Raw genomic sequence first — 12,706 nt, forward strand, 5'->3', positions numbered from 1 at the left:
GTACATTCATACTTATTTAAGAATACTAGTAGTCTTGAAGAAAGACTACTATTTGCCACACTGTTTGAAGTAAAGGCTGGATAATTATGTAGATATGCAAGAAGTGTACAAAATATACAGTGTTAAGATACAGTCAACTTGCTCTATACTTATTATAGCTATACTCTGAGCAGCCTGAATATTACGAAATAAAGTCAAACAAGATAGCTGCAGTGCTAAAAATAAACACATACAAATTTTTGCGTAAATTGGAAGTGGAAAACTCTTTCCAATCGCACTTATATTAGGATTTAATAAGTATGCAAATCTGATGCAGTGTTAAAACATATACATGTAAAATTGCTCGTAAGTTAAGAAGTTGTACTCTAAGCGCCCTAATGTATCCGCTTAAAGTAACGTGTGTTAAGCAAATTGCTCTCGTGATTAATAGTATAGCCTATACTCTGAGTAGCTGGACATATGAAGTAAAATCAAGGTTTGTACAGAATATGTTGCAACCAGTGCTAAAATATAATACATGCGAATTGCGCTTTATTGGAAGTGATTTAGTTCATAACATTTTTCCATGATACTTTTAAATGAGAAAAGAACGTCTGATAAGCCTCAAAACGATAGCATAATTCATCATGTAAAACATGAGTCAAAATGATTGGTACCCATTTGTTTTCATTTATAATGGATGAGTATGACACATCAAAATTCGACATGAAATCAAAATAATTTGTAGATTAATTGCCATATAAATTATTCACTCTGAACATTTTAAAAGCATCCAATGCTGCATTTGGAAGAGGCAGTATTTTCAACAACCATCAACATTGATGGGTACCAATCATTTTGACTATGCAGCCTGTATAGACAACGTTAGCCTTATATAATTGACCAAAGCAGCCTATTCAAGCAGGAACCTTATTCGAAGGAAAAACAACAGTAAGGAAAATGGTTGGGTACTTCTTTATACTCAAACCACATTCAGAATTATTTCAACAAATTTGTTTACACTCACAAATACTTCCATTTGATAACAATATTAAACTAGTACTTTTCATGAAATACCGTAAAACCTCGTCTACAAGCATATATAGCGTTTTTGATGAAAGCTAAATTAAAACGTAACGAGCGTGAATATGCCAATACAATAGATTGGTCTCACAATAGCACTTGTTTGTATATGCTTGGATCTGTAATTTATTTGCTCAAACTCCATAATGGCGCCCGGATTAATTTAACTTTCATCAGAAGCACTCTATATGCTTGTAGACGAGGTTTTACCGTAGGTGAAGTAATTCTTTCTTGAAGTGTCGATTGCTATTATAGAACTGAGCGTGCTTTCCGAATTCGATGTCCTTGATTTCATGAAGTTCATTGACTCATTAATGATGAAGGTCTGATACTTGCCTGTTATAACAAGAAATACAGGAAAGTTTCTAACTTATTCATCTCAAGCGTCGGTTACAACAATGCATTGCAAACATGCATACACCTGACAAGTTTGGGAAAAGTGTGGTTCAGCACTGACGGGTCGCTTAATGTCCTTTTAAAGCTCGGAGGTAGAACTTAATTTTCATGAACAAGTTTAAGATGGTTTTATGTTTTACCATTTCCAGTGTACTAAATCCTATTATGGTCCGAGGTCATCCACGAACTCTCAGAGAGCTTTCAAGAGACCATCATGCATTGTCATGTGCAGAAATGACACGACTGAAGTTACATATAACGCCTGAGGCAGATCTTTTTGAATGAACTTGTCGTAGTTTCCATCCGAATTGTTTATCCACTTGTTTAATCGTTATTTCTTATTTTAATGCAATGCAGCTAGTTTTTGCAAATATGTACAATGTTGACCACCCACAATGCTAAGCCAATGGATAGCTCTTGTCGTAACCAGCAGGTCGAAGCCGCTAGCCGAGAGTCAAAGCTATGCAAAGGTCTGGTGAAGCCTTTGAAGCGTGACGTTTGTTAATCACGGATGGAAAACTTTGATTGAATTGTTTTCGCAGACAAGTAGTTCTTCGCCATTGTCTTTGAGTGCTATTCCCCAGGGAGATATGACTTCTTTAGTCAGGATTCCAATATAGTCACCTGTGAGAGAGTAGCGATAGACTGCTGGGGGTCCTGTGCTGCTGGCGACGAAGACTTCATCTTGGACAACGCATAATCCTGTAGGGTTGAAGTTACCTCCAGGTGGTTTGGCAAATGTGTGGAGTTGAGTACCGTTGGTATCGTACACGCAGGCGGCCTGTTGACTGTTACCATGATCGCTGATAATAACACGGTCATCTGCGATGGTGGCAATGAAGCATGGAAACATGTTAACGCTGAAGCCAGATACGCGTGCACCATCTTGATTATGGATACTAATGTACTGACTTGAGCTTCCGACATAAACGTGACCCTTGGCGTCAATGGCTAGACCGTACAACTGGGAACGCTCATTGTATGACCAGGTGCCGTTAGGATTCTGAGCAGCAAATATTTGCTTGAAATTTCCATCCGCGCTGAAAACTTTCACGTATGGATTATAGTCCGTAATGAAACAGTCGCCATTTTGCGCGATTGCCAGGCCCCATGGCCACGAAACACCTTGAATATCGGTACCACCTGCATTGCTTGTTTGAATTTGCCGCTTGGGTGTGCCATTGTCATCAAAAAGAAGAACGTAATGGCCACTTTGGTATGTAGCTACCACAATGTCATCATTTCTACCGAGAATGATGTATCTTCCCGCTATGAACTGTCCCGATGCGATAGTCTTTCCTAGAGTCCATTGCTCGTAGGTATTGAGTGAACCGAGAGAACTCATGCCGTTGTCAAGATTCTTGCTAGGTTTGAATTCAACTTTACCCATTGACTTTCTGACAGGTTTTGGATTCAACTTGGACATTTGTTGCATGGTATTAGAGAGCGATGAATACATTGTGGCTACATCATGCTCAGAACCATTCTGTGTAATCTGTTGTGTCATCTCCAATGATGTACAAAGACGTGCTTTCTGAAATTGTAGACCATCTCTGTGTGCTTCTATCTCCTTGATTCGTTTTGCCTCTAATTCATTAATTTTCTGCGTGAATTCCGATTCTGCTTCCTTTGATGTCTTCTTGTAGAGACTGATGGCTTTCTTCACGTTGGCTCTCAATTCTTTTGCGGTTTTTTCATCGAGCGCAGTGGCAGTATCGATAGCTTTGGGAACGAGCTCAACTTGCTTGAATAACTCTTGGAGTTTGTCATTTCTCTCTTCAGCCGCACTCTTCAGGTCTATCTGATTATGATCAGGACGCGGGTGGTCGACGACGGTACAATCTCTGCACATAGGTTCGTCGCAGGTCTCGCAGTAGAAATTCAAAACCTCACGCGTGTGCTTCGGACACATCTCTTGTTCAGGCAGATTGTGCATAGTCAACTTTCCTGTGCGCAGCTCTTCCAGTGTTAACACGTGATGATGTATCAATATTCGCAACGATTTGTGACTATCCACACATTTCTTGCACAAGAAATCGTTGCACTCGACACAGCGACCAACAGCCTGATTGTCGGAATTAACGCACGATGTACATGGAATCTTGGCATCTTTCTCGTACAGTTGCTTCATAATCTCATTACGCTCTTTCAATTTGCTGACGAAAAAGTTAGTCCGGAGTTCCTTGACCCCACCTTTTGGTAACGGAAAGTCCTCGCGACAGATGGGGCACGATACCACGTCCTTATACTTATCCGGGTTTTTCTTTGCAGAGCTTTGAGCCCAACTTGTGAGACATTTCAAGCAAAAGGTATGAAGACATGGAAGTGCCTTAGGTTTGTCAATAGCGGCATGGCAAATGCCACACTGAACAAGATCGGCGTTACTAACAGTTTCTTCGAGGTTTAGTAGCTTTGAATCGGCCATATCGTTCGTCTGTGTCCCTGGTCTCTTCGTACATGTACACGAAATAACAACTCGCGACTCGTAGCATGTCATGCATGTGAGATGCTTTGGAGTCGATCAAAGTCTATGATTTGACTAGCAATATATCACTAGTCGGATTTTGATGTATTTCGATAAGGACTGTGTAAGATCTGGATTAAATCCAGATTCGCGTGTTATGCCACGTAACGCACGTTTTTTGTCACAAAGGCATGGCGCAAAACGTCCTGCTGTATCACCACATTAAGTTGAATCGGTTCCAAGAGTATGGACTTATTAAAAGAATTCCGGATGGTGCGACTAAATTGGATTCGAAATTGTCGATTCGGAATGATGTGTTTCGGAATAGCCACTTTGATCATCTGATGGTCACCTTCTGAACTCAGCAATATCGTTTGGGTATTTATATGCACACAAATCAAACATAATACTGTAAACGATGATAATTAACTCAACATTGCATCGTCAGCATGGTAAATCATTATGAATGTCAATTCTTTTCGCCAATCATCAAAATTTCGAAATTTTAAAAAGGTACATTTTATATTTGTGGTCACCATTCGGATGCTGCTACTGATATTTTGTTTTTTGCCCATGATTGAGCTGTTGTAATGTAACAAAATTTCCCAAAACCTCATCAAACATGGCATGAACTGGAAGATAAGCCTATAAGGAAAATGTTTTTTAATTGGTTTGAATTTAGTTTCTCTAACACGATTTGTCAATAACATTATTTTGATACATGGCCAGGTGAGGAGATTGGTAACGCACCAATTTGGAAAATGTACAAAAAAAATCTCCAGTGACACTGTTGATAAAAACATAGTCCATCCCACATGTGAGACACATTCTTGCATTCACAAAATAAATGCAAAATTGTTTCAGGCAATTCATTACAAAAGTAACAATTGGGTGAATCCACCCTACCAATTCTGTGAACAAAATTATTTGTACAAATTGCCCTGTGAAAAACTTTAAAATAAAAAGATCGTAACTGGGTATTAATAGTACATTTAAAACTGCTACTATCATGACTATGCACACAGTTCCATTCAATTTCATCAAAAACATCGAGACAATCAACCCAAGAGTTGAGTAGACATGTTTTGAAACCTTCTCTGCCTCCAAAAGCGAAGCAGAAATAGTATCAAAAATGTTTTCTTGAATGTTCTTAGGGGTCTGGAACCAATTCAAAGATATTCCATTCATTAAAGAATTATATTTTCCCTGTTTTAATGAAAATATCAAATTCTAAAACCAAATCTTCAAAGGTTTTAACTAAATTGTGACTTATTATCCTTTATCATCCCAAGGGTAAAAGAAAAACTTTTTTGTTTTTAACCGAACATCTTTATTCCACCACACGGGGTCCTGGAGATGGAAATCAGACCAGTTTAAATTGTCCTTAATCCTGCTTTTGTATAAATACCGTAATTTGGTAGTCTCAATTATACATTATATTACAGTGGATTCCCCGGTTGTGGGCAAAAATTGAACTCTACAAATTGGAATTAAGGAAAAAAATACCTTTCTTTTGCTTTTTGTTTGACAACAATCAATATTGCCAAAAGTGTGGTGGAACGTGCCAGATTACAGCAGTACTCGCCGTACGCCAGAGTTTCTAGAATGCTGCTAAAATAAGAACATTTTTAATGCTAATTTATTGCACATTCTAGGGAAGCGTGGTTACCTTTTTGAAATCGCAGAGTGGGAGAGTTTTCAATGAAATATTGTTTGTGTTAAAACTGAAGCATCCTATGTATAAACAAATATATGAATATTAACTGCACATCATAAATAACGATTCGTAATACCCAATCGTGCTAAAATTTATGTGGTTTAGGAGGCAGAGAATTTTATTTCAATTTTATATACGCCAAAATATTTTCTGAATTTAGTCAAAATTAACACTCAATTGATGGTAAAAATTTTATGTAAATTTTACGTAGGTCTCGACAAAAGATTACTGTTTCGTCTTTATGGGAATCTAATCTCCAATATCTAGAAGAAACTTTTGAGGACCTGCGTGGAATTCTCCTATAAATTGCAAACATCCAGACCGTGTATACACGAAAAATGGCTGAACCACATGTATATACCCGGTATAATATAGCAGTATAGCACGTGCAGCCGGAGCAGCCTAGCGAGTTCAAATCGATAATGTATTGTGCATGTATAGCTGCCCATTTTATTGTCGGATTTCTGTATGTAGAACCCCGGTGTAGAACACGCAGTTATCAACAATTGAGCGCTATTAATACACATTAATGTTTTAAACAAATAAAATGTCAAAATATGGTACGTTTTCTGTCTTTGCTTGTCACGTGGTATGTTGAAGTAATGAAGTTGCGATTATATGTTAAAATTTTCACGATGCCACCCAACAAGTCCTTGTGGCCGAGCGGTCTAAGGCGCTGGTGATGTGTCGATACTGTATAGCCCTACATGATAGCGGCGCAGTGCAGCGTGGGTTCGAGCCCCGCCGGCGCCTCTGCCGAACTAAATTTCCTTTTTTTAATAGCTTTTAATTTCATATTATGTTAGGGAAATGTATGTATGGCGAAGAGTGGTGTGGTGCAAGATCAGTCGAAAAGGTGTGTTTCTAGAACTTGTATTTCGAAGGTACATATATTAAAATTGATTTCTTGGAAGTTTGACACATGCCTACGATTTGGAAGGGAACTCGTTCTGAAGCAAATCTATGAAATCACCTGTCGAAAAAAAAAGTGCCAAATTCGAAGACCCAATTCGTACACTCCCAGTGAGAATCTAATAAGGCCATGAAAATAGCAATGGAAAGATGATAATCTGTAAACCTTCCCCTTTAATAGGCACTATAACTTTCATGCTTCTGATGATTATTTCTAGGCCATATTTCATACTTAATATTATCAAATTAGGGCACATTTTGACAAAGGAATTAAATTGCCACGCCCTGCTGCCTGCTCTATTCACAGTTTCATAGAGTTTAGTCCAGTTTCTGTTTTTGTGTGTTGTATGGTGCTTTCGACTACCACGGTCATATGCACCATTAGCAGTCCAAGAGAGCGCCAAATATGGATCAGGAGTATTACATAATAATACCCTGCTATGACAATAGCTGCGCTAGGTTAATCGTATAATCTCCTTATGTGGTTAGCATGGCCAGGAAATCCACAAGGTCAGCCAATGTATGTACATGTATTCGGTACATGTGCCATATCTTTACAATGGGTGATAAATTTCTGGTTTGTTTTATTTCAAAACGCAACAGTCGATATTCTAAAGCTTGGTCCAAATCCAAGAAAAACCAACTCTAGTAATTTATGTGGTTTCAAATTATATCGGCCGTTGCCTTTTTGATAGAAATGGTGTTTGTTGATGTGCACAGTTTCCCATTAGATCATAACATGCTGTTGTACATCCAAGGTCAAAGGTCTTTTAATCCATATTTGGCGTTGTTCTGGGACTGATTAGCTAGACATAATCCTGTTAAACTCTAGACAGCAGCTGTGTTCCACTGCAATACGTTTTATGCTTCACTGCACCTTCATTATTTCCATTGTCCAGACGGCGTGGTGCCACGTTGAACATGTTTCCTGTGAAGTTACCCATACGGTGTAATTTCCGTGCATTCCAACAAACCAAACGGTATCTTTTCAGAGCCACACCTGGCTGAGTCAGCCGAGGGAATAGCAAAGCCGTGGCCAAAACGCAACATCGGATCCTCCGGCTAGCTGAAATCCTCGCATCCAAGCCTGTTCCCCACTGCCCAAGTTAGAGTGACCCATCCGACACCACGAGGAGGTTTGGGTTGAGTTGCCCGCGAGCATTCACCGGGCCTTGCCGGGCAGAGTTTAGTCCATGATTAGACACTAGCTTATATACCTTTTTCGTAATTGCCCACCTTTCGCTGTAAATGGGGTAAACATATTGATGTCACGTGACAAAAATGTCGAAAGCGAGGGCAAATTTCGCCGTAGATGGGGTAATCATGACAAAAAATATCGAAAGCGAGGGCAAATTCGATGTTTACCACCTTTCGCCGTAGATGGGATAAACATATCGATGTCACGTGACAATATCGAAAGCGAGGTCAAATGTTGCCGTAGATAAGTGACAAAAAATATCGAAAGCGAGGGCAAATTCAATGTTTACCCCAACTACGGCGAAAGATGGGCAATTACGAAAAAAGTCTATAGGCCTAAGCTTTTAAAGTCTCAACTCAATACATGTTCTAAAATGTTTGAAATCATAAAATTGATATCATTAGTTACTTATTAAAATAAACACACTTCACAAAAGCAGTTGCTACAGAGACATTGGACTTTTAATTGTAACTTCAAATACTAATCAATATTCAAGGTAACCTTTCAACAATACCACTAAAGAAGGCCATGCAAATAAAATAGTATACAAATATTGACTGCTATGAGGGGCACAGTTAAAATTATAGGCCCGAGGTGATGTCAAAACCATGACTATGCCCGAAGCGAAGCTGAGGGCATAGTCATGGTTTTGACATCACTGAGGGCCTATAATTTTAAACTGTGCCCCGAATATTAAGCAGTCATTATGTGTTTTATATACCGAATAATATAGATTCTTCTATAACTGTGACCGCTATAGTCTCTTTTACAACACTGTAATCAACGCCGGCCGTATAGTGGGTGCGTAATGTATACGAGCGATCTGTGTATTCGGGGTTGCGAATATCCAATTGTTTTCCAGGCACAGATGATTCTATGCCCGGGGCACAGTTGTTGCTTATGACGTCATCTTGATAGAAAAAGGGGGCACAGCTATTTTAATGACTCCACTTTTAACCAATCAGATGAGAGGAATCTATATAAGAGGTATATAATACGCGTTATTTAATGGGATTATTCGTGATTTGCAGAACCAGAAGATCCCAAAGTGCATCAAAATAATTATTTTTTTTAATTTTTGGAACCGGGGCATAGATGAATGGCAAACCGAAAAGGAGTCGATAAAGACAACATCTGATAGAGTTATAATTCCAGACAGAGATAAAAAGACTAAATCGCGTCCCGAAATTCTGACAACTAGACAGAAAATGTCGTACTGCGCAGGTCGGCAACCAATGACGGCGCGCCGCCTTTGCCCTGACGTCATACGCGATTTAGTCTTTTATCTCTGTCTGGAATTCTAGAAACAATTCCACGGTAACAGAAGGAGGTTTGAACTCATTTTAATACATTTCAAACTTAAGGATCACAATAATATTTATAAGTTACATCAAACAAATGTTACCATTTCATTACTTTAAAACTACCTTCAAATTTCTCATTTTATTTGTGCAGAAATATATTTCGTGTATTAAACATAAATATTAATGAGGTTGGTAGCGAAAGCAGGCGTGATTGATTGAGTTACGCAGTTTTTGCACCGGCAAACATGATGAAAATGAGTACCATAAAAGACTGGTTTCCAAAATAATGGCACCAATATTTTGGTACATTGGCACTATTAAAATCACCGCAAAAGCTTCATATTATATGATAATAATAATATTGTATGGCTTATATTCATGTGATACGAGAATATACCGCACTCGTCATGAAAATAACAAAGGCATTTTCATGACTTATGCGGTATATTTTCGTATCACACTTAAATTCGAGACTGAAACATTGAAACTGAAAAGTTCTCGCTTTTGGTAGTTATACTTTACGAATGAAATGTGCTTTCCTTTGATATTAAATTTTACCAGTGAAATGTGCTTTACTTTGATACTGAATAAAATTTACGAATGAATTATGCTTTCCTTTGATACTAATAAACTTAACGCATTTGTTTTCCTTATAATGATAACGAATACAATTTGAACTAAATAAACTTTGTAAAGTAGGTAATGGTGCCTCCAACGGACAAGGTACAAAACACACCAAGGATCAAAGGATGATACAAGAGGATACCTAGAATTTATAAAAACAGAAAGATTCGAGCCAGGTATACCAACTTGGTGTGGGGAACAAAGACAAAGACCAGATAAAAACTAATGCAGTATGTAAACCAGAATGGTGTACATGCACTGTTACGTCTGCATTAGAAAAAATCCAAAACCACAGGGATGGTCACTACAAAGTTAACAAGAAAATACAACCGACGTTTCGAGCAGATAAACTGCTCTTCTTCTATTTGGACGAACAACAAAATATTTGAAAAGCAAACAACGAAAACTACATACTGTAACTGTAGTTAAAAAACAATTTTGTAAAAATAAATTCAAGTCAAAAACTGAAGAAGAGCAAGTTCAAATAGAACTCAGTAGCAAACAAAGCTCGGAGCAAAATAAGTTAACGTCTTACCTCCCTGAAAGACGGTTCACTGGATTCTTTCATATGAGACGTAACAGTGCATGTACACCATTCTGGTTTACATACTGCATTTGTTTTTATCTGGTCTTTGTCTTTGTTCCCTACACCAAGTTGGTATACCTGGCTCGAATCTTTCTAAATAAACTTTTACAAATGAAAAATGATTTTCTTAATGAACTCTAAGAACAAAATAACTAAATGTTAAGAGTAAATCGTGCTTTCCTGTGATACTAAATACAATACAATACGAAAGAAATGAAGGGGTGGATGTAATCTAGTAACCCTCCAAAAACACATGTTACTGGTTTTAAGAGAAACCATTTTTTGACCACATAGTCAGTGTGTGAAATCAGAGATGCATTAAGTAAAGCATAAAGTACATGGGTTTTGCAACATATAATGTGAGTTGCTGGAATTATTTGTGTAATTATTAATTTGAAACCAGTCACTTGTTTGAGGGTTAGCACTATGTTGCACAATAGATCATGTACTATTATATTGTTGTTTTTGTACCTTCTTTCTAGACCCTGGAAACGCTAAATAAATTGGATATTTCTTATAAGAAAATGACAAATCTAAATGTATGGGATGTAAGAAACATGTTCTCGGTGATTCCAAATAGAGATTCAGCTTTCAGTGTTTCTAGATGATCTGAGAAACTGGACTGAAATGTTGGTGCAATATAGTGTTAACCATCAAAATGGACATGATAGAAGTGACTCGTTTAAACCTGAGTGTACATGCTATATCTTAGATAATCATTGATATTCCTGATTATAACACATAGTGTTGATAAGCGCAATGATTAGAGTTTTGTTGAGAATGAACTAAACACCAGCTTTACAAACATTTTTAACGCAACTGTTTTTGAAACCAGTAACAAGTCGGTTGAAAAATAGGTGAGGTTAGGACTATATTACACCCACCCCTTCAAATGTTCCTTTGAAACTAATAAACTTTAAGAGTGAAATGCTCTATTTTATATTTATACTAAATCAACTTTAAAGTGCTTTCCTATCCTATCCTAATACAACTATAAGAGTATTAACACAACACAGAAACTGCCTACAACCTTTTTTTTTTTGTTACAGAAGACAAACCAAAATTTGAGAAACGATGGAGCGTAAAGCTAGGAGACAAAAATCTGTGATCGGTTGAAAAATCCGTAATACAACACAGATTTGTCACCGATTTTTTGACCCGTCACAGATTTTTCACGGTAACATGTCTCCTATGAAGCATTTATAACAAGACTTTGGACCAAAACTTGTTTGATTGGCGTAACACAAAACAATAGAATAGGTAAGTCAGGATTGAGTGTTTCCCCTTTTCTTTTACTATTGCTTTGTTTTTTTGTTTTGTTTTTGGTAAAGACTACTAAATCTTACTTGTTTTCGAATACTAAGAGACAGTCATAACGTTGGATATCATGAAATTGTTGAAATACATATTTTTCTTATTTTCATAGCTTCTTTTTAACTTCAAGTGGTTATAAACTAATTTGTGGCATTTTTAGAGTATATTCATTACCACAGTGTATCAAATGTTTACCTTTTCTTTTCCTCCTTATAATAATAAATAAAAACAATATCCAGGGTCGGCAACATATTTAAGATTGGTCGGGTTACGCCAGTCAAGCAGTTTTTCTTTGCCTACTTTACGTCACTTTCCTTAAACCGGTTGAAAGGGTAACACCTGGTTTTCGATCCAAATAAACCTGATTGAAAAACCAGGTTTATTGACGAAAAAAAAACAGGTTTTTCAGTTCTATTGTGCAATATACTTGCCATAGGTGTTCCCAACAAAAGGAGGTTAGTATGTTTTTATGATGTGATAATTGCTGCTTATGTTTATCAGCCGACGGCGATTTGGTAGATGATGTACGATCCGGCCGACTACTTTTCCGTATCTTCAATTGGAGCGATATGCAAAAGACACATAATAATAAGATATTAAGAATTTCATTTTCTATAATTCTTGTATAACGACATCACAAAAAACAGTATAGGTAATGAAGAAGTCGAAGCATTCATAATGCCCCTATGTGGCCATAAAAACTAACCACCCATAAGATTTTACCTTTTTGCTTATACCTCAAGCACGGTATGTCGCAGGTAGGTCAAACTATACTTTTCTGAATCCTTGCAGAAATAATCCTGAAATAATTTATTGTGTTTGTTAACCAGATTTGAGCAACTTCTTGTCTACCGAAAGTACAACCTGTCATTCTCACTAAGGTCTAAGGCTATTCTAACACTTTTTAGGGCGCCATATACGGCTGGGCCACTTATTTGGCATGACTTTGTAAAAAGCTTCTAATTTCACTCTTGCTAGATTTACTTCGCAATTGCTTTGCTTAAAGTATGCCCAGCTTAGAAATAAAACCTCGATTTGCTTGGATTTGTTTTTATTATTGTTTACAAATTTAATATGCACGGGATGAAATCTTGTGCGTATATTCTTTGTTTGAAATACAAAATTAATG

The 12,706-nt window shown here is 37.3% G+C and overlaps 1 protein-coding gene across 1 annotated transcript; it reads right to left on the reverse strand.

Moving 5' to 3' along the window:
- Positions 1-1,963: 1,963 nt before the first annotated feature.
- LOC140167815 (E3 ubiquitin-protein ligase TRIM45-like) lies at positions 1,964-3,883 on the reverse strand. Its single transcript, XM_072191108.1, has one exon. It carries the CDS (start codon positions 3,881-3,883, stop codon positions 1,964-1,966), a length of 1,920 nt encoding a protein of 639 aa, XP_072047209.1.
- Between the last annotated feature and the right edge of the window lie 8,823 nt (positions 3,884-12,706).

This window comes from Amphiura filiformis, chromosome 13 (genome assembly GCF_039555335.1).
Source record: "Amphiura filiformis chromosome 13, Afil_fr2py, whole genome shotgun sequence".
NCBI lineage: Eukaryota > Metazoa > Echinodermata > Ophiuroidea > Amphilepidida > Amphiuridae > Amphiura > Amphiura filiformis.

Excerpts from the sequence above, each read along its gene's own strand:
- LOC140167815 (XM_072191108.1), bottom strand. The coding sequence starts at position 3,883 with ATGGCCGATTCAAAGCTACTAAACCTCGAAGAAACTGTTAGTAACGCC.